The 21,962-nt window shown below is 41.5% G+C and overlaps 1 protein-coding gene across 19 annotated transcripts; it reads left to right on the top strand.

Annotated features, from left to right (window-relative positions):
• Positions 1-838: 838 nt before the first annotated feature.
• Positions 839-21,224, top strand: LOC144717944 (abl interactor 1-like). Of its 19 annotated transcripts, none has more exons than XM_078593780.1 (13): positions 840-1,006; positions 2,565-2,732; positions 8,898-9,074; positions 11,390-11,487; positions 13,789-13,806; positions 14,149-14,307; positions 14,747-14,859; positions 16,251-16,343; positions 16,918-16,962; positions 17,446-17,598; positions 17,959-18,045; positions 18,255-18,446; positions 18,560-21,224. In XM_078593780.1, the coding sequence occupies exons 1-13, from the start codon at positions 890-892 to the stop codon at positions 18,733-18,735; spliced, it is 1,596 nt and encodes a 531-aa protein (XP_078449906.1). In that variant the 5' UTR covers positions 840-889; the 3' UTR covers positions 18,736-21,224. The 19 variants fall into 19 exon arrangements, with proteins under 19 accessions (XP_078450009.1, XP_078449906.1, XP_078449942.1 ...); XM_078593771.1 differs by having other exon boundaries at positions 841-1,006; positions 11,387-11,487; XM_078593816.1 differs by lacking the exon at positions 17,959-18,045 and having other exon boundaries at positions 11,387-11,487.
• Positions 21,225-21,962: the final 738 nt, after the last annotated feature.

Below are 21,962 nucleotides of genomic sequence, written 5' to 3' on the forward strand. Positions count from 1 at the left end.
GCCACCGACAACGAGGCTGCGTCACGTGCCCGGAACTGCTGTCCCAAAAGTCACGGTGGTGGGCGGGGGCCTGGGAGGGAATGGGGGGGGGCTGGGAGGGAGTGGGGGGGCCTGGGAGGGAGTGGGGGGGGGGCTGGGAGGGAGTGGGGGGGGGCTGGGAGTAGGGGGGGCTGGGAGGGAGTGGGGGGGGGCTGGGAGTAGGGGGGGCTGGGAGGGAGTGGGGGGGGTTGGGAGGGAGTGGGGGGGGGGGCTGGGAGGGAGTGGGGGGGGGGGCTGGGAGGCAGTGGGGGGGGGCTGGGAGGGAGTGGGGGGGGCTGGGAGGGAGTGGGAGGGGGAGCTGGGAGGGAGTGGGAGGGGGAGCTGGGAGGGAGTGGGAGGGGGACTGGGAGGGAGTGGGAGGGAGTGGGAGGGGGACTGGGAGGGAGTGGGAGGTGGGTCTGGGAGGGAGTGGGCGGTGGGTCTGGGAGGGAGTGGGGGGCGAATGGGAGGGAGTGGGGGGGGGGCTGGGAGTGAGTGGGAGGCGGGGGCTGGGAGTGGGGGGCTGGGAGGTAGTGGGGGGCTCGGGAGGGAGTTGGGGGGCTGGGAGGGAGTGGGGGGCAGGGAGGGAGTGGGAGGCTGGGAGGGAGTGGGGGGGGGGGTTTGGGAGGGAGTGGGCGGGCAGGGAGGGAGTGGGGGGCAGGGAGGGAGTGGGAGGCTGGGAGGGAGTGGGGGGACTCGGGAGGGAGTGGGAGGGGGGCTGGGAGGGAGTGGGGGGGCTGAGAGGGAGTGGGTGGGCCGGGAGGGAGTGGAGGAGGGTGAAGCCCGGGTGGGGGGGGGGTCAGGGCGAGGCTGCGCATGCGCGGTGGCTACCAGTGGAGGAAGGAGGAGGGGACACGCGCGGCAGGCGAAGATGGCGGAGCTGCAGCAGCTGCTGGAGGAGGAGGTCCCCGCGGCGCGGGCCGCGCTCCTCGAGAGCCACGGCAACCTGCAGCGAGTCGCCGACTACTGCGAGGGCAACTACGTGACGGTGAGATGGCGCCCACAGCGACGACGAGAAGGAGGGCAGTGGGAAGAGGGATGAGAGAGGTAGGAAGGGTGGGAGGCCCCCGCCAATCTGGAGTCCTGTGGGTTCTGGGCTGGGCCAGGAAGGGGAAGAGGTGGTGAGGTGAAGGTGGTGGTCGGTGGTGGTGGTGGACGAGGAGGTGGAAGAGATTGAGGTGTCGTGATAGGTGAGTTCATGACGGGAAGTGAATGTTGAAGCGAGAGGCGGTGTTAAAAGAAGAGGTGGAAGTTGGATTAAGTGGTGATGGTGGTGGTAGAGGAGGTGGTCGAGATGGAGATGTGGGGGAGTGTTGGATGTAGATGATGGAGGAGGAGGTGGGCGAGATGGAGATGTAGGGGGAGTGTTGGATGTAGATGATGGAGGTGGTCGAGATGGAGATGTGGGGAGTGTTGGATGTAGATGATGGAGAAGGAGGTGGTCGAGATGGAGATGGGGGAGTGTTGGATGTAGATGATGGAGAAGGAGGTGGTCGAGAGGTGTGGGGAGACGTGAGAGTTGATCAGAGCGGCGGTAGATGACGGTCAGGTGGTGTAAGTGAAAAAGTGAAGGAAAATTAATCAGGGATGAGGTCGGAAATACGTCGAGGATGTCAATGTGAAGAGTGATAATGCTGATGTGTTAGGTGGTGGTGTTGATACAAAAAAAGTTCATAACAATGTTGAATGTGAAGAACGTTACTGTTTATAAAACTGATGCCAAAATTGATACGGGTGTGGATCAATGAAGTTGGTGATTATAAATTTGGCAGTGCCCTTGGAAGGCTTTGATAAAGATGACTTTAATGAATAACATGTTTATGGTTGATAACATAGCTGTTGCTGACAGTGCACGGTGATGATGGTGTTGATTAAGTTGATTATGATGATTACTGCACTGTTGTGTTCAGCCAAGCGGATCTTAATTACGTGGGCTGTTGGCGGCTGGGAAGCACTGCATTTTCGTGACGAGGATGTTTATGTTTCTGCCAAAGCCCACGGGTTCGCAAGCCCGAGTGAGTGGGGAGGAGTTGGCAGCAGGGTTCGGGGAGGTGGTTGTTCGTGAGGAGAGGACGTCACGAGACTCACAATTCTCCGAGGATTAGAGTTGGCTTCTTAGCTGCCTCATCTTCTTGTTGACACGCAGAGGCCCGTGCAGCTAAGGTCGCAGAGTCGAAACTGGGATGGCTTGATTTTCAGACTCAGGCCAGCTCTCTACCCTGATTTAACCTCCCTTTTTTCAATCACGATGATTTGCAGTCTCTTTTGTGAATATAAGTCGTGTTGCATGATGATCCAACTTCATATTTATGCAGGTTCAACATACATTATAACACATTGAGTGATTTGGAGGTTAGTGTTTTGTGTAGTACATGAAGAAAAAGCCATAGATAATCGCTGAGTGAGTAAATCATTGAAGGTTTATGAGGATACGTCTCACGTGGCCCATGTTTCTAGGCACAATTTGTCGTGCTTAACCTGAAGTTATGGAAATGTGCATATCTCCTTAGTCACGTAATCACTTCCATGTCCTTCCGCTATGTCAGGCTCCAGATAAGCGGCAAGCGCTTGAGGAGACCAAGGCGTACACTACTCAGTCCCTGGCCAGCGTCGCCTACCAGATCAACACGCTCGCCAACAATGTGCTCCAGATGCTGGACATCCAGGCTTCACAGCTCGGCAAGATGGAGTCGGCAATCAACCACATCTCACAGGTACGGCTACTTAACCACGGGGTCCCTGTAACATGTATCTTTAGACTTTCCTGAGTTTGTGCTTCTAAGTTTTTTCCCAAAAAATATGCCAGTGACTAAATCACCAAATCACCCAGAATTCTGTCAATCTCGTGAGATCTCTGAAGGCCAACATGGTTGCGTCTGAATAGTGCTTGGATGGTTGACCACCATGCGTAGCAGGTTGTTAAAGACTGGCTGGGCTATGTGGTGATAAGTGGAATGCTGTGCAGGGAAATCCATTGTTGTGCTATACATCTATGTGCCCCAGATTCACAAACCCATCCTGATCAATACAATAAAGTATGGTCAAAGTAACTGGTGCAGTTCATAATTTACTTTACTGTAGATGAATACTTACACCTGGTATACCTTGTTTTGTTCGTTGGTGTTTGTTAGTTGCTGATTTGCAATAAGTATAACTTTTGTGTGCGTATGCATGCGTGTGTCTGGTTCCTCTTATTTTGCTGCCACAGTTGAGATTGTGCTGAAATCATCTACTTCGTAATGTTCATTCTGTGCAGCAGCAGCTGCTATAGAATTACATTTTCCGATTGCTTTTCATAGGCTATAGAGTAATGTGAATAAGGGGTTTTACATTGACGATAATTACACTTATGTAATTTACAATAAGTGAAACATGTATTATGTAAAAGTAAAGGCAATGTATCATTTATGATATGTATATTAGCTAAAGCACAAGCGGTTGGAATTAAACTATTTAAAAGGAAGGTCTGATCATTCAATTGCTCTTCAGTACAATTGGGCAACATTTATGAACAATGCTTTTGGCCAGGGAATCCACGTGTACCATAACGTTTTAATATAATTCAGCCATCTCGTTTAAACTTGCTTCTACAGTATTTCCAATACAATTTGTTCGTGAGAGTACTTTGTAATGGCTATGCACCCATTAATGCTATTTTTGGACTTGTGTTAACATTTTTCAATGTTGTTTCGCAGTGGAAAATCCTATGTTTTGTTTACTCTATACTCTTTGGTTCTTTCGGTAAAGTCACGTAGGGAGAAAAAATAATAGATCACGACGTTTCGATCGCCACACAAGCAATCATCTTCAGGTGGGAGAGAGAAACAGGCTGCTGAAACAAGTCCTCCTATATAGAGCCGAGGGGATGTTTACTCATAAACCAGTTTGAAAAGTCACTTGTTGAGAAACTACTAGTTTGAATGCAATGCATCCAACTATGTAAATACAAACACTTATATCCAAATCTCAATAAAGTAGAAAGAGCCTTGCAAATTTCTTATATTAAAAAAACACAGGATGTGAAACAATACAATGGTTGCCACTGGAAGGAAGCTTGTTTTCCATTTCGAGCCCTGGGATTTATGAATTAGGGGCCAGGATACAGACACCGATGTTGCCTTTTCTAGAAGGGCATGTTTAGTTGTTTTGTGAAGTTGGTGTACCCTCAGATTGGAGTGCACACAACGCTACAACCTAGGAGGTGTTATCCAAATGTATAAGAAGCCGAATATATGCAGACAACTGTGTTGTGATCGTTCATCAGCAAGAGTCAATCCACTGCTGGATGAAGGGCTCCCCCATGCCATTGCTATCTCCCGTGGTCCTGCTAAGTAATAACAAATACACATTTGTCAATAACACTGCCTTAAAAAGAAAACATTTTTATTTTATCTGGTAAGGCCCACTGAACTATATAGCTTTTTTTTTTAGAAGTGATTTGACCGCAAATGATAGTTCAACGAAGTGGCTTATATGAAAATTTATACCAGCCAAATACTGTAATGTGGAGGGGAAAACCGGAGGACCCAGAGAAAAATCCGTGTGACCACGGGGAGAACATGCAAACTCTAATTATATGAGCGTCAGGGTCGTGATGGAACCCACGACCTGTTGAAATAGTTAACATCTTGCCATCGTGGGGCCCCAAGTTATGTAATAAGCAACACGTCGCGAGGCCAGAGAGGTAGAGTAGACAAGAGATGGAGACAGTACTGTAAGATATCATGGGACCCGATGAGAATGAAATAAAAAAATGTCAAAGTATGACAACTATGAGCAGTAAATAACTCTGCATGACTCACTGGGTGGGGTTATTTTGATTTAAACAAAGTATTTTTTACTGAATAGTAGGTTTGTAAGGATGCATCAATTTTTGGATGCATTTTTAATACTAAGACTCGCATTACCTGCATTGAGTCGTTTTGGTGACAATTTATGGGGGGGGGGTTATTAATGCACGTGATATTATTATGACATGCCGGTGTGACATTTGGACCGATCTCTAGTGAACAAAACTCCAAACGAAACATTCATAAAATGAGAACTCTTACCATCGTGAAAAATACAGATCTGTGCATTTTCTAATGACTTGCACTGTCCGTGCTTTTGCGCTTGACCAAGCACCAACTTAAAATAAAAACATCACCTTTCATCCTGGTCATGAAAAACATACTACTTTATTTAATAATTGTATACATTTTTCATTATAGCTCTTTTTAAATATGTATTGCTATAAATCGTTCAAAAAAGCGGGGTGGTTTTGTTGAAATTAAATTTGATGTCGAAGTTGTGTACAAATGGGGGAATCACAATGCATTGTGTATGTGAGGATAATTTATAGGAACATAAAATGAGTCGGTGCAATTTTGGTTGGATGATCCTATCTATTGGAATTGACTTTTACGCACCTTGTGAGGTTTTAGTTATTTTTGTCACGTCCCAAGAAGACCTATAACGTGATGACGTCATCTTGCTCTATTTAAGACTGGAAGCAGGTGGATTGCTTCACTATTCTGTCAAATCGCCCGATGATGCTGGATGTAATTACCAGTGAAACATCGCATTCAAATTGTAAAGGTTTTGGATTTACTCTCCAACACACCGGTGGGCTGAAGTAGTAAATAATTGGCGCGTTGTTTACGTGACAAATCATACTGGCTGTGGCGGGTGGTGGAGAGTTACGGCACATTTATACTTACGTGATCTAACCCAAAAACCTTTATTATGAATAATATTGGTCGCAAAAGCTTACGTGATAAACGTTAAGGTTTTACAAAAATTGTTGTCGTGTGCAATCGTGTTTCCAATTTATATTTACCTTTAAACACAATGGGTTTTTTCAATAGCATTATTGCTGCAGTAATACGATAGCTAAATTGTTTTTCATTGTCTTTAAATCGCGCACTGTTGAGTTTTTTTCCAGCGAGAAGAACAAGTTTCATGAAGGCAGTGACTCCTGAGTATGAAAACGTATCTGTTAATTAATCAATCAGCAAACGTCTTACAATTATATAAAAACACAATAAGTGATTTTCTATTAATTGTTATAATTGATATTGTAATCACGCTTTCTCACGAATATCTTTAGTTAGATACTACAAGCTCAGGAAGGACCTCGAGTGATGCAGGGAATGTACATATATCATGTATTATAACAGCATGAATCATGTCCTGCATTGTCTCATTACTATCCTATTTGACACATGAGATAGTCCATGGACATTGGGGTGCATTAAATATACTTGTAAAATGCAACTCTTGCCACAAAGGATGCACTTGGGGTAGACTGCATTAATATGAATAAATAATCACCTCCTAATGCATAGTTATTGCTGCAAACGCGTGTGTTCTGTTGATATTTGCATTGACATTACTTCCTCAAAAGGAGTGGGGAAATATGTAGGTTAAGAATTGGAAACAGATACTGTGTTTAGTTACTTTGCATATGGGAAGCAGAAGAATGTCACTGCGTGTACCGGACTACTGTACTGACAAATAAAATATTCAGCAGACTGCATAACCTTGGAAATACTTTGATTTAATGGTACACACTGTAAAAGTGTTCACGTTGTAAAACAATTGAGATGAAAAAAATATACCAGTTGTGATGCTTTTTTTACGGAAACCTGCTAAAAGTTCACCCTGGACGGTGACTGCACATGTAGATTTGGGTGCCACAGTGGCGAGAAGTTAACTACACCTCTCCTGGTATGCAGGAAATCGTGGGTTCGATCCCGGCCCTGACGCCTGTATATATGGAGTTTGAATGTTCTCCCCGTGGTCGTGTGGACTTATCTCCGGATCCTCCGGTTTTTCCCTCCACATTTAGACATGCATTTCGAGTATTTAGCTGCTATACATTTCCACGTAATGAGCCATTTCGTTGTGCTATCATTTGTGGCCAGGTCACTTCTTAAAAAGAGACCTTACCTGGTAAAATAAAAAATAGTTTATAGTTTAAATAATTTTATAGTTTACATTTCATCTGCTGGTTTTATACCACATTTTGTCCAGTACATGTCCATTTTGGACCTGGTTCTGCATTTCCCCAGCCATGTAGTCTGGTACAAGGATGCCTCATGCTGTACAAATGCAAATCAACTTGGCCATCTCTACCGATGTCAGTCTCCCATAGCAACATGTACTATTGGCCAAGGAGCTGTAAAAATGGGTCTTCTTTCACAGAAGACACTGTTTGCTTGACTATTTACATAAGCCTATACTGTATTTTCTTTTATATGTTCCACGTTAAATGTTATTTATCCGTATGTACTAAAAACTGCTTCTGCAAAGTTGTTTTGAACTTTTTCATTATGATACTTTATACAGTATATGTATTGTTTTATGCTATTCGGCAATGGCCATACAGTTGTACGTGCAGTGTAACCAATGGGCTTTGCAGAAACAACTTATTGCGTAGAGTGTGTTTCATGCCCATATAATGGATGTGATATTATGGTTCATAACATGTTGATAATCAGTTTTTTTTTTATTAAGGAACCGTTCAGTATGGAATTAAGTTTACCAAATAGGACATTCATACAATGTCTTAAGTTCAGTAAATATGTAATCGCTGAAATTACTTCCAACAGTTTACGAATCAAATATTTATATAGCAGACACATTCTAAAACAACAGTATGCACAGAATGTTTATATAGCAGACACATTATAAAACCACAGTATTCATATAATTAAATATCCATTTATCAGGAGTGATCTTAAATGTTTTAACATCTATTGTACAGTAATACCACGATTTACATCTCCCCCTTTCGCAAATATATTGTCACGTTATTAATACCACTACCTGATTTGCGTCGCCTCAATCCACAGTTACGTCGCTGACAGCATCGTCCATCCTTTCTCGTATCCGTCGCCTTAGCCTTTGCTTCCACCTACCCTGCACACAAACCGCTTTGCGGTAAATCCCCCCCCCCTTCTCTCTACCCCCCTGCAACCGACCTCTCCAATGCTGCTGCGGTGGTCCTTTTTACTCCAGTGACCCGGGTGCTGCTGCGGGTCCATTTTTCTGCCCCGCCTCCTTTCCCCCCAACTTCTCTCTCCTCCCCTGCAGCCAAGTCCTATATAACCTCGTGCCATGGCAGATCTCTCGCCTACTTCAGCAGTTTTTTCTTGCTGTGGTTGTCCCACCTGATGACGATTGTGATCTATCGTGATCTATTATTTTTCTACCTACGTGACTTTACCGAAAGATGGATTCCTGCAGTCACAAAAGCTTCAAATCAAGATTGATGGGATATTGCTGTCATAATATACAGTTGTCTTTTTTTAAGTACTTTTAAGTTTTGGTTATTCTATTTAATTATGTTTGACTCAACGTGTTTCAGTCTCAACATTTCATTCCAAGAAATTGTTATCACACCATTATCATCACTAATCATAACTAACCCACTGCTGGATGAAGGCTTCCCCAAGGTGTTGCTGCCTCATAATCGCGGGATGTAATAAACAACTGCATGTGAACTCGCTTCATCACTGTCTCCTCGGTGCATTTCCTTTTAAGCGAGTTCCCACCCTTGGCTACCACTCTATCATTCTTGACTATCGGCTATCATCTCTAACGGTGTGCTGCCGAAACCCACAGACTTTTCTTAACAGTTAAAATTAACGTCTTAGCCTTCACATATTCTCTAATTCGTGTTCCAATTTCTGTCTCAAAATGTAATTCCAGGCATGCATCTGTCATGCTTCGTTGCACACCTTTAATCTATTCTCTCTTTTTCCTTCATGTCAATATTTCTGATAATGGATAATACGCATTGGTAAAAAATATGATAACTGAAATCGGTGTCTATATTGCTGTTTATTCCCGTGAATGTAAACTACCGTATATGAATGACACCTTTTGTCTTGCAGACGGTGGGCATCCACAAAGAAAAGGTGGCCCGGCGTGAGATCGGCATTCTGACCACCAACAAGAACACAACACGCACACACAAGATCCTGGCACCCGTCAACCCCGAGCGACCTGTGCGCTATGTGCGCAAGCCACTGGACTTCAACGTGTTGGATGACATCGGCCACGGCATGAAGGTAATAAGTGGAATGAGCCCTCGGCCTAGCTTGTGTGTAGCACTGGTTTTGGTAGGTGCATGTTTTGTGGTCCACTCAAGCTGCATGACGAATTTTGAATTCATGAAGTAAACAGTTCAATGTCATGGGGGACGTTACTGGATTTTTTTTGCAACTCATACATAGTGTTAGAAATTTAAGTAGGAAATAATGTGGTGATTGTGTTGCCTGACCTTTTTCGGTCGAATAATTTAATGTTGCAGACATTTTGGTAAAAGCATATAATGTGTATTTGATCAATTGTAATATATTTCTTCGTTTAGTTTTCTAATCTGCGTATGATTGTTTAACTGCGTAGTGAAAATTATGTGTCAGTGCTGCTCAATGGCCTCTGGCTCGAATGTAAAAATGGCTGATAAACTGTGCATGAGCATACAAGTTGCAGTTTGCATTTGAATCCTGCACGTTTATTTTAACTGTTAAAGTAGAACATTAGTGGTTGTACATCTAAGAGGGCAAGAAGATGGTTTTAAACATTATTATAAACTGATTACAGGCAGTCGACGGGTAACAGAGAAGGGTTAGGTCCACAAGAACGATCCATAACACAAATTTTCCATATGTCAGAAACTGAACAATTTGCTCCCCAAATCAAGATAAAATCCCATATGCTAATTAGTGCCTCCCCTACCCGATTACTAGTTTGTTTTCTCTCAGCACTGTATTGCGCTGTCATCCGTTTTCTATCGCTGCCTGTATCTTATCGCTGTAGGTATGCCCTGTACTTCCTATGATTCTTGAATTTCATCAAATATGTACCCTAATACTACCCATAATTAAACTAATGGAACATATACTTTATCCAATTGCTTATGAATACCACAAAAATTTTTATATTAATTGTTTACAGAAAGCAGTCACTTCCGAATGTTCGTTTACCGTGCATTAGGCTAGGCCTAGACTTCTCCGATCACTTTTGGCTGAGACCATAAGCAGTCGAAGTGTAATTTTGGTAAATGAATTACATAGAATAAATAATTCATGAAATAAACTTAAAATGAAGAAAACTAGCAATAGAAACATGGGAAAAAGAGTTCTAAGCATAGAAAAAATTTAAAAATGCTACGAAAGGAAAATTATTTCGTAATACTACAAAAAAAATTCCATTTACCCGAATTCTCGTGAGGCTCAGGCTCGGTGAAGGCAGCGTTTTGGTGGAGCAAGGTGTAAGGGCGGGGCTTATACCTCGCTCCGCGGTATTCATCCGCAACCTCACCGTGCTGCACTATTGACGCTTGGTAACTAACGCAAAAATTTCCGCATATTTTTTTACATGATTTATGGAAGCATTTCCATAAGGTCGGATTTCCGTTAGTCGGGTCTTCCGTAACCCAGGGACTTACTGTATATTTTTCTACAGTCATTGTCCTGCCATTTTCATTACGATTTTCATTTGTTTAAACCATGACAGCTGGCATTTGTCTTCTATGCAATAAATTGGTATATAATAATAGCCAATGTGTGTAACATGAATAGAATTACTTTACCAAATCCTCACTGCTGAGTCCGAATAATACATACTTTTCAGTGATGTAATATTTGTGTCTTTGATGAAAGAAAATATGCACTCACAAGATGGTCTGTCAAACCTACCTGTCTGGTTTTCCAAGTAAAAAATGTAAGGTCAATGGTTCTCAAACTCTAGTTTCCTCTTAAGTTAACACGTGTAGATTGTTTTAATAAAACAGAAGTGTCGGCTAAGGGGGGTTTATGAGCAGTGTTATCAGACATTAAATGACAACATATTGAGCGTCTCTGTTACAACGTGTTTAGAAAGCCATTGGAAAACATATATTACCACGTTTGTGGACGATGTTTAAATGGCAGTAAATATTTATTTCAAAGGAAAACAATATAAATAACACTTTATTGCACATTTACTCATTCAGCTGTTGTGTATGTCTCCATGGTGTTACCTAAAAGTGATCATTTAAAATGTATATTGAATCGACTCTAAAAAAGACAAGCCATCGTGTAAATCAAACCTCACTCCATAAAATGTGTTGCCTTAACTGCATGCAGATTTATAGATAAGTTATATTTTGCTTCTATTTTTATTTTCTGCTTTGCGCAAAGTGGCTTCTGAAGGCTAAGGTAAGAAATCAAATACCGTATTCTGTTTGTGCTGTGTAAGTGTATTGTGCTGTGTTGTGTAAGGTCCGTTTAATTTGCGGGCCATGCAGTTGTTTTGGTGATGATTTATCGCAAGCACTGTGGTGTGAGCTTGCAGCGCATGTAGGCTGTGCTCAGTTTTGGGTGTGCCTTTGTTGCAGCAGGGAAACAACCCCAACGGAAGGACCAGCAGTATTTCCCGGAGCACACCGCCCACTCAAAAACCTCCCAGCCCTCCTTCAGTCAGCAGAGGAACCATTGGGTACGAGGTCACACCTTTATTTCTTTATTTAGTTGTAATTCGAGAATTTTACATGGGCAAGGATGTGAAATACAATTGCATGCTCTATTGTCATGCCGTTAATCTAATATTTCATGTATTGTACCAGGGCTGTTGAAAACTATTGCATGTTGTGTTTTAAACTATTGCCATACATTGCAATGGGTATTTTTAGAAAACAGGGAAAAACTAATAGTTATGTGAATAATACCAATGTGTGTTTATCACTTTCATATTCTAGGAAATCATATTTGTACAAGCAGTGGATGAAACTTCGCATTATCCTCCTGTCAGTTTCCAGTGCTACTCATGTTCTCGTGTGCGGAGCAAATCTGAGCCCCCATTATCGTCGTTATGAATTGGACGGTCTATATTGGTTTTTGTGTGTGTGGGCGGGTCTGCCTTTAGATGTTCGGAATTTTGCCTATTCAAAATCAAAGCTTGTGAACTGAGGAGTGGTTTTTAATGTACAGTGCGGTAAGTAACTAAATGCCCTTGGAATGCTCTAAAATGTACCATTTGGGATGGATAATCATGCAGCTCAACAATTGGGCATACAACTGAAAAATGTGTAAGAGTATATTTACCAAAGGCAGTTATTTAAGGCACACTGGGATCAAACTTATAAAATAAAGAGGTGAACAAGAGAAGAGTACTTTTTAAAAACTTAACTTAATATTGTAAGTCATGTACCAGTATGTCTAAAGGGAAACATCTTAAATCACTGCATATTACCTACTGTGAGATGGACAAGAGAATGGAACAAAAGTTAACATCTGTGCAAAGAAGCACAGAGGCACTTGCTTGGAATTCCATAGACATTGGCAAAGTAAGACAATGCAATTTAAAATGCACGGTTTTATGAACGACGTGGTCACAGCTTTTACATGAAGATGAGGTGAACATGTTTAAAATGGATATATAATGCGGATAGCCTCAAAAAGGATAGGGACACAAAACATAATTTTCCCACTATTAAAGCATGAGCCGCTTTACAGAATCTCATAAGAATTTGCTCAAGTAGAAAAACTGTTGCAATGCCTCCACCAACTTTGCAATCAGACATCACGCAGAGCACTGATTGCTTTTGATTGCTGCATTCAACTTTACAGTGGCTCAGACATCAAGGATTGAAACGTCAATCCCGAGTAACCTTTCCAACTCGTAAAATCTGACAAAATAGCTATTATAACATCCATTTGAAATGAATTGTAAGGAATGATTTATGAATAGAACAAAGAAGGTTGCAAAATTGGGCTAAAGATAAATATGAGCAAAACAAAAGTTATTTGCAAGAAGTTGGAGATACAACTGTAAAACACACTGTATATGAATATCTAAGACAAATGGTGACAGAGAATGGGGAGAATAATGAAGAGATAAAGAGGTGAACAGGAACACAATGGAATGCTTTTGGGAAATGTTTTTGATAATGAGAAGGGTTTTTTTTTTACACAAAGCTGAAATGTGTGCAAAGTAGCATGGGGAGGTGCAAGTTCGGAATTAGACTGAGAAACAGAGGGAATGTGTAGATTAGAGAACAAATGCAAATTAGAGACATCACATTGACATCTATGATCTTGGGCAATCCACATAGCTATAAGAGATTATAGCCAGTCGTCGAAAATGGCAGTGGCAGCCTAAAGAGGACACGCCTGAGAAACATCCACCCCTGAGATGGAAAGATAACATTTTATTATGTTCAAGTGTAATTGTCGAATTGCAGCATTGGATTGACGATTGTCGATGATTGATTGTTTATTCATCATCTTACGATGACAAATGATTAACTTCATACTTTGTTTCTCAAAGAAACTGTGCCCCTTTTATTGACATTAAACATACTGTATATTTTTTGTGTGAAACAAATCATTCTATAAATGTTGTACACCATGAGTCATGCAGGTAAACATTTATTGGCGTTCAACTGCTGACAAATGATTATATTTTATGCCTTGTTTGTAGAAATTATTAGTTGTTGGTTAATTGTGTCATTGCTGTTAAAAAAAGGAAATATTTTTCTCAGAGATATTGCATTTTACAATTTATTCCCATTGTAAAACAAATACAGTATATATCAATTCTGTTTTAGGAGGCTGGACAGGCACACCACTGAAAATTAAACACATTTTCCAAATAATCTTGAAATATTGCATGAGATTGAAAGGAACTTTGGTTTATTTTTACTTGCTGGTGCATTTGTGCATGAAACTAACTGCTGCTTCCTTCTCTATCACCTGCTTGGCATGACACGGGTGCCTTGACTTGCCTGCCGCAATGCAGCACTCTGGGACGCAAGGGGTATGTAGGGTTATGTCGTCTTCATTGATTGCCCGCTTTAATTCACTTCCCCTTTCCTTAAATGTCAAATCTGTGATTGAAGTGCATTTTTATTTATCCATTGTTTAAGAAACTATTTTGCTGGCGTTTAGTGTCTACTTATCTTCTTTCATCCCCTCATTCCTTGATTAAGGATAGAAAATATTTTCATGTTAAATACAGCTGCACTTTGCTTGCAGTTTCACTGCTGATGTTGAGGGCATTCTCTCTCGAAGCCGATGATGCGGAATGGCTCTGTCTAGTGGGTCCACCGGGAGGCACTGGCAGGGGTGAGGGGTCAGTTCTCTGCTCTTGGTTCTGCAGAAGGAGCTCTCCCTACCGGACTCTGGAGCCGGTTCGGCCGCCAGCTCTGCCTAACGATTACACAGCCAGCCCGGGTTGGGGGCCTCCAGCCTCTCAGCAGCAGCACCTACAGAGCCCTGCACGTACTGCTTCCCTCAACCAAAGGGCTCGAACATACAGGTAGTGAGGGATAGGAGACAGACTTCCTGTTGGCAGGAAGAATGTTAGTGCCGTTGAAATTTGAGCATCTTTTTGTACGAGAAAAAATGGCCAGGGTTTCTGAGCGGTAAGTTTTTCTTGTGCTGGGTAATTGCTTGGTTGCTTAATATCTGCTTTATTAACCTCTTGTTTTAAACCATGCTTCATTTGCTTTTGATTTTTCTGCAGTTGTGGTACTAACATGTGCAGGATGATTATAAAAAAGGGATTTTGTTTAGGTGCCCCTTAATCCAGCAAGGAGCCCTACTCTGATATTTTAAAGTTTTAAATAATTTGAAAAATGTTCCCGTATTATATGCATTAATGATCGTTTTAATGTTGCAGCTGAAGATGGCGCTGTTGTATTTAAACCGTTTAATATTCTTATATAATGATGTTTATTCCTTCCTGTGGGCATCAGTGGCAGCAGTGGAGGCAGCCGGAGCGGAGGCAGCCGGGAGAATAGTGGCAGCGGCAGCGTGGGCATTCCGATCCCTGTGCCCCCACCCTCCATACCAAGTGTCTTCAGCCAAGGTCTTTTCATGACTGCCCTCCTCGCTGTCTGCACAAATCTATCCTGGCATCATTGATGGACTTTGCAAAGCATCTGTCTGTTTAATCAGTGCATATTCCTGCTATACTATATGGATCAGAAACATGGACGTTGACAAGTAAAATAAAATAATAGCTGAAACGTGGCCATGGCATGAATAGGTTCATGCTTGTAATTAACATTTTGAAATAGCGGAACATACATCGCAAAACATACAAAAGTTAGAAACATAATTGACGTATAACAAACGTTAGTGTGCTTGGTTGGACCCATCACGAGAAGGGATGATGACTGGTGGTCGAGAATGTCTACGTGGAGATGGACCTATTAAATACGTTTGTGCAGGAGCTTGGCCACGAGAGAAAATGTGAGTCTTGGAGGCTGTTATCCAGCAGTGAATATATCATGGATGGTAATGATGAATTCATCTCGATGCACATTACAGAAAATGCCCAAGGGTTCAAAATTATGCTAACCAATGGGGATGCTTATGTTAACCTATTCTTTCTTTTAAAGCTGACCACTTAAGTAAATAATTTTCTATTACTGTGTCATATGATAAGAAAAAAAACCTCGCTGCACATAGATCATATTTCGTGTTACCAAGGACATTTTTACCTCTTCGTTTTATTTCACATCCGAGCAGTGGCCAATATAAATAAATACATAAACACACGAACATCTGTGTGTGTGCTGTTGTAGCAAAGTGCATCCAGTATAATAAATATATCGTGCTGATTTATGCACCATTACTCTACATTCTTTTAATCACACTTGAGAAGCAACAGATTGGAAGTCGTGACAGTACTTTGAAGACATTGCATGGAGCTGAATGCCCTAAAACCGGCTTCATCACGTGCTGAAATAATTCTGTGCTGCTATTTATACTGTACTCACCACTGTAGCATTAAACATGTCTAGAGTGCTTCCACTCCATAAAACTATTGTTTATTCTTGAAATGCTAATTTGACTCGAAAACACACTTGACGATTCCTGTTATTAAATTGTGGTATTGTCATTGAGTGATGTAGTAATTATTGCTTTCATAATTATCGCCAATGTTTGTCAGCCAAAGTACTTGTATATTAAAGCATGTTTAACTCTAATTCGTTATATCTTGCAGCAAAATTGTATGTGTAGCATGGGCAGTATAGCCACCTGTCTTCTTGTGTATTTAAAGTAGTCTTCAGATTATTAGATGGAGTGTCTGTGTACAAGTATCTTACTGGTTTGAGCATGTGCCTAACTACTCAATCTTAAGCAATATTCTACGCATGAGGCATGCGTAATTGTATTTTACATTAGCAGTGGTTTTCAGTGGCCCACTAACATCTTTGCATGTTTGTCGCTTGTTCACATTTAATTGCATAGGTCCACCTACTTCCTCTTACCCACCACCACCTTCCCCCATGCCTGCTGACGTTTACAACAATTCTTTTCCCCCTCCAGCCCCACCACTTTCAGGTAAGCTTCATTTACATCTTGAGAGCAAATCGTGCCTCTTTTTTGTGTTTTCAGTTATTCCAGCTGTTCCTTTGGCATTAATGTCAAAACCCCCAACTCAATTTAAAGCCAGTGATATTGAAAGCCTTGTGGACTGGAGATCGTATTGGTGTCAACTATCCAACCAGTTATGGGTGATGTTTATTTACATTTTACGTGATTTTTTTTTATTAGTGGCTTATCTCCAGGTTCTTTCATGCTAAAATACTTAGATAAATTGGCCCAAGATGCCAAGCAGGTTGTTTATGGAAAAGTTGCAAGGCGCAGTGAGGATTCCCCAGGTAAATAAGGAACATCATGGTTACAGTGGCTGACAAGGTTTACTTATTCCAAGTGCAAGTTAATCATTGGATGGTAATACGTTGTGATATGCTTTGATTTGAGCAAATTTTCAATTATCGTACAAAACAACTGCATGTTGGAAAACCGAGGTGAATGTTGCTAGATCTTTAGGTGAATGCTTGTGTTGATATTTTGAGCTGTATCAGTAGCTCTAAGCTTGTGAGATTTAACACAAGTTTCTTTTGGCTGCCAGCATCCATTGGTGTGCCAGCCCCACCTCCTCCCCCTCCCATGTTTGGTAAGATCAGGCTTCATGAATGTAGTACTCACCATTTTGTTCTGTCTTGCTACTAATCTAACAATGGACGTAGCCAGTGGTAATAAAACATGACGATGTGTTGGCTTATTTAGAAGAAGAGCACGTTTGCCTAAAAAACTAAACTGCACTGCCAACCAGTCAAATGGTAATTCATGCACATTCTGTGTGCACATTATTGATGTCTGGCTATGCCCTGTGAACGCTTGCTTCTGAATTCATCATCAGGCTGAAAATAGTGATGGCAAATGCTTGTGTTGCTTGTGTCAAGGCTACTTTTGTTGCCTCAAACATGGACATTGGTATTGAACGGTCGTCAACTTGCTGTAGTTGCTGTCCTGTTTTAATACTAATCCTTACATGGAAGTAAACATAACTTAGCGTGACGTGTAAGAGGAACTTGAAGTGAATGAATACAGTGAATGTGAATGGGCTGCTGGAAGCTATATTGTCGGGATTTTGCAGCTGGGCCCGGTTCCCAATACAACTCCATGCCAAGGCAGATGACGCGGAATAACTCGGCCACGTCCATCAGCTCAGGAGGCTCGCGCCGTCCCCCATCCGTTACCTCCCAGTCCTCACAACTCAATGGCGGCCCCTTCTACAGCCACAACCCCAGTAGGTGGCACTTAGAGCACTCCTCCCCTGCCCTCCCGCCAGAGGGAGCACACCCACGACGGAATCCTTAGCCTTCATATAAAATGTGTCACTTTGGCCTCGTATTACCATAGTTTAACGTGGTTTGGAATGATTTTGAAGCGGAGGCTTAGAATAAAAATACAAAGCTTGACTTCATAATTCACATGCATATGTGTGTCTGGTTTTGAGATTTTATCTGATGAAGTCTAGTTTTACTGATCAAGCAATATTGCGCCTGCCTTCTGTCGCTTTTGTCAAATATTTTTTCAGGCAATGGATCAATTTTTTACTGCTTTACAGCTAATTGCAAATGCACTGCTTTGTGTTTGTCCTTATCAGTGTCACATGCGCCGCCCCCTCCGCCAATGCCCCAGCTCACCCCACAGATTCCCCTCACGGGCTTTGTGGCCCGCATGCAGGAGAACAGTAAGTGGTCATAATTGAGGGCACCTTAAAAATTATGCTTTATATTTAGGGCTTTGCTTTATGTTTGTGCGATTTATTTCAGTGAATTATGTTTCTTTCTTACTAATTGATTCACTTCACCCAGTGATTACAATGTTACGTAATTTGCTTTAATCGGCAGTTATGGCAGCATGTGAAGAGCTCACTAATGTCATCTCTTTGTTATAAAGTTGCAGACAGCCCAACACAAGCATTGCCTCCGCCCCCGGATGATCTGGTGGGCTTTGGCTCTGGGGGCGATGACTCGCTACTGCCTCCACCACCCCCCATCGACTACGACGAAGAAGCCTCTGTGGTGCAATACTCGGACCCCTATGCAGATGGGGATCCCGAATGGGCACCCAAAATCTACATTGAGAAGGGTGAATATTCACTGTGCACACACTGAACAACGCAGAATTGACAACTTCGTTAAAAAGCAAGCATATGCTGTGTTGGTCACACTCATTATCCTCACTCTTTTTGTGTTTCCTAGTGGTGGCAGTGTATGACTACGTCCAGGACAAGGATGATGAGCTGAGCTTTCACGAGGGCTCCATCATCTATGTGGTCAGGAAAAACGATGACGGCTGGTACGAGGGTGCCACCAATGGCCACACAGGGCTCTTCCCCGGCAACTACGTGGAGCCCATAATGCACTACGCTGACTAGCACGTTGGTCCTCCTATCTGCTGTGCGCCAAGACAACACCTCGGCATCCCACCGATGCACAGGCGGTGCTGGAATTTCTAAATGTGGTTAGAGACCATCTACATCAATAAAGGTCAATTCAGCATCTCTTACACAGTAAAAGAGCACAAATGGTAATGGAGGTCCAAAGTTTGCATTTTTGTTAATTAATGCGTTTAACAGAATCTACCACTAGATGTAAGACAAGTTCTTGGTAGTTTAAATGCCTACAACGTACATGCAAGGAGCTTAAATTGTTTTATACTAGAAAGGGTGGCTTGGTATCTTATCTGGTGTGGAAGTTTTACTGTTGAATGTGAGATTTGTGAATATTCTATCCAACTGTTCCAGTGCACTGTGTCAGTATTGACATATGCTAAAACCTGTGGTTAATCAGACAGGGTCTGAATTATTAGTTTTTAACATCAAACAGCTTTATACTGTATTGGGTTGGGGCATTTTTTTATACTGCCACTTCTGAAAGTAAACATGAGATATGTGTTCTTAATCTATTGGCTGAAACAGCCACAGACATGCTTACACTGGTGCCATTGGCAATACATAATTTTGGTAAAAATGTATTGGTGGGTTTTTAATTAACAGGGTGCAAACTAAACCAAAGCCGAGTTTATTTGTAAATGTATTCGTAAGTGTTAAAAATATTGGCATGTGTATGCCATTTAGCTTACATGGCTTTATAAGTAAAACGGAGAACACATTTGAACAGTGAAATTGTAGATTTGAAGCTTTCGTGACTGCATGAATCCATACTCTTTGGTTCTTTTTTATACCTACGTGACTTTACCGAAAGAACCAAAGAGTAGTGAAATTGTATTATTGTAATAATTTTTAACTCATCGTGTGCAGGTCAAACCCAACCGATGTGCTTGTCTGTGGCCTTATCATTAGCCTCACTGCAAAACCACTTAGCAAGGCACAATACAAATGGAATTTTAAATAATGGGATTTATTCCTCTGGGGCATTGAGGATTAAATTAAATTCAAATGTATTGGTTGTGGAATGTATGGAAGACAAATTGTTACTCTTGTTTTAACATGCTAACTGATGTGGCAAGAATACTACTTAATATAGTGGGATCAGTAATGTTTTGCTATTTTCTAACAGCTAGGTGATTAAACTGGTAAGTGTTATTCACAATAACATTCTTAGGACACTTAAAATTATAAACTGGATTTAGTGGCAGCTGAGCTGTTTAGGCAGTTCCATGTATTTTTATTGTAATCAGTTACGTTGGAGGCACATTACTTTTAATTCCTGTTCTTTAACATTGGCAATACAGGCAGTACACACAACTCGCATTCTCTCCAGCAGTCGGTGGAAAAAGTACATCTTTCAGGCGAAAGAAAACGTGCATTTCAAACAAACTCAAGACAATTTATCATTGTCATCGAGATTGACTGAAGTGCTCTTTATGCCTTAATTACCATATACTCTTAAGAGTCTAGAGCAGGGGTCTTCAACCAAAATAACAAGTAATTTTTTTCCGTTTAGGTAAAAAAACTCTTTCAAGAACCACAATGCGTGTGAATACTAAACGGTCCTTAAAGAGCTGCATGCGGTTTCAGAGCCACAGTTTGCCGAACCCTGGTCTAGAGCCTACATTGCTGGTGGATTTGTGTACAGTCCATGTATGGAGTGTTGTGGTCTGAGCAGGATACCGGATTTGAACCATATGCTACTTTCATGAAAAGCATTTCGGTTGTGTTTTTTTATGTTGTATTCATCAAGAGAATCCAGATTATAATTTTTAGTACACTTAACATTTTTTGTAATGAGTTCAGAATCATTACAGTTTGTAATTAATACAATCAGTTATGGATTTGTTCCAGTGTGTTTTGTAAATCTTTGTATACTTTTATCAATAGCACTCTTGTAGAACGGATGACAGTATTTTCTGTGTATAGATTATATAGTCTTACACTTAAAATGTGGGGCCAGCTGAAATATCAACTCGACAAATAATTATCATTCAGAGGAAAAACTTTCGTCACATTGCAATGCAAAAATTGCATTGTGTTCAATACACTGTATGCACATGGGGCTTTTTTCCACAGTTGTAACATTGTAACTTACATGAAGAATTGCATGGCCTATTGTGGTCGGAATTGACGGAAAATAAGGGATTTTAAATGTCAGTGATTTGAAAGCCTCTGGAATAAAAAGTGTGTTGAAACATCGGTTTATTTGGCATGTACTATTTTATTTTCAACATGTAGTGATGGAGAGAGATGTATTGCGAGAAATGTATCGACTAATGTGACAATATAGCCATGCCTTTATCATGCTGAGTTGTGTACATTGTTACTGCTGTGGAAATGCATTATTTTCATACATATTGAGGTGTATAACTCTTGGCTTTGAATCTGCATGTTTAATCCCTATGCATTTTCTGGATTTGTGTACATACTATGTACATACATTTCCGAATAAAATACATTTAAGAACGGTATGTTTGTCTTGTGCCTCCTTAAGTTTGTGTATATGGTACTGATTTCTGAAATTGGGTCTTACCATAAAAAAAACTCAATGTGTAATATGAAATATGACGTACCATATTTGGGAACAATTGGGAAAAAAAATTGCAGAAAGGTCGAGCGTGTCTTGCAAGGATGGGATGAACTTAAAACATTGCCAACAAAAAATATTAGCCTAACTAACGTTATCTTCAATATTGGTCGCGAAAGCCTACGTGTTAAACTGAAGTTATCCAAGCAATACAAAAAAATGGGGGATAATGACGTATTCCTCCCGGGGATGACAACTGAAAATGAGATGGGTAAATCCCCCCATAAAATCGCATCGTGTATTATGCATTGGTTGTATCCTACGATTAACTCTAAAATAGGTTGGTTTCAACGGGGTGTGCACATGCGGTGCAGTTTGTAGAAATAGAGCACTATACTCGGGGTCGGCAACCAAAATAGCAGCCTTTTTCGAATTCGGTAAAAAAATATTTCGAGCAGTCCTTAAAAGAGTCGCATGCGGCTCCGGAGCCGTAGATTGCCAACACCTGTACTTTGCTGCTATACATTTCCACGTTATAAGCCAATTCATTGGACTATAATTTGTTTGTGTTTATACCGTACCTGTCATATGGGTCCACTAGAGGACTCCATACCCCCATGCGATCAAGGTTTTGACAAAGTAAAGTACATATCCCCCAGAAGATGCCACAGTATTATACAGG

Source organism: Lampetra planeri, chromosome 1 (genome assembly GCF_965212315.1).
Source record: "Lampetra planeri chromosome 1, kcLamPlan1.2.h2, whole genome shotgun sequence".
NCBI classification, from domain to species: domain Eukaryota; kingdom Metazoa; phylum Chordata; class Hyperoartia; order Petromyzontiformes; family Petromyzontidae; genus Lampetra; species Lampetra planeri.

Bases quoted from the DNA above. Each gene is read 5' to 3' on its own strand.
- LOC144717944 (XM_078593771.1), top strand. From the start codon at position 890: ATGGCGGAGCTGCAGCAGCTGCTGGAGGAGGAGGTCCCCGCGGCGCGG. The intron at 2,733-8,897 runs GTACGGCTACTT...TTTGTCTTGCAG, and splicing joins CAATCAACCACATCTCACAG to ACGGTGGGCATCCACAAAGA. The intron at 16,344-16,917 runs GTAAGCTTCATT...TTTGGCTGCCAG, and splicing joins TCCAGCCCCACCACTTTCAG to CATCCATTGGTGTGCCAGCC.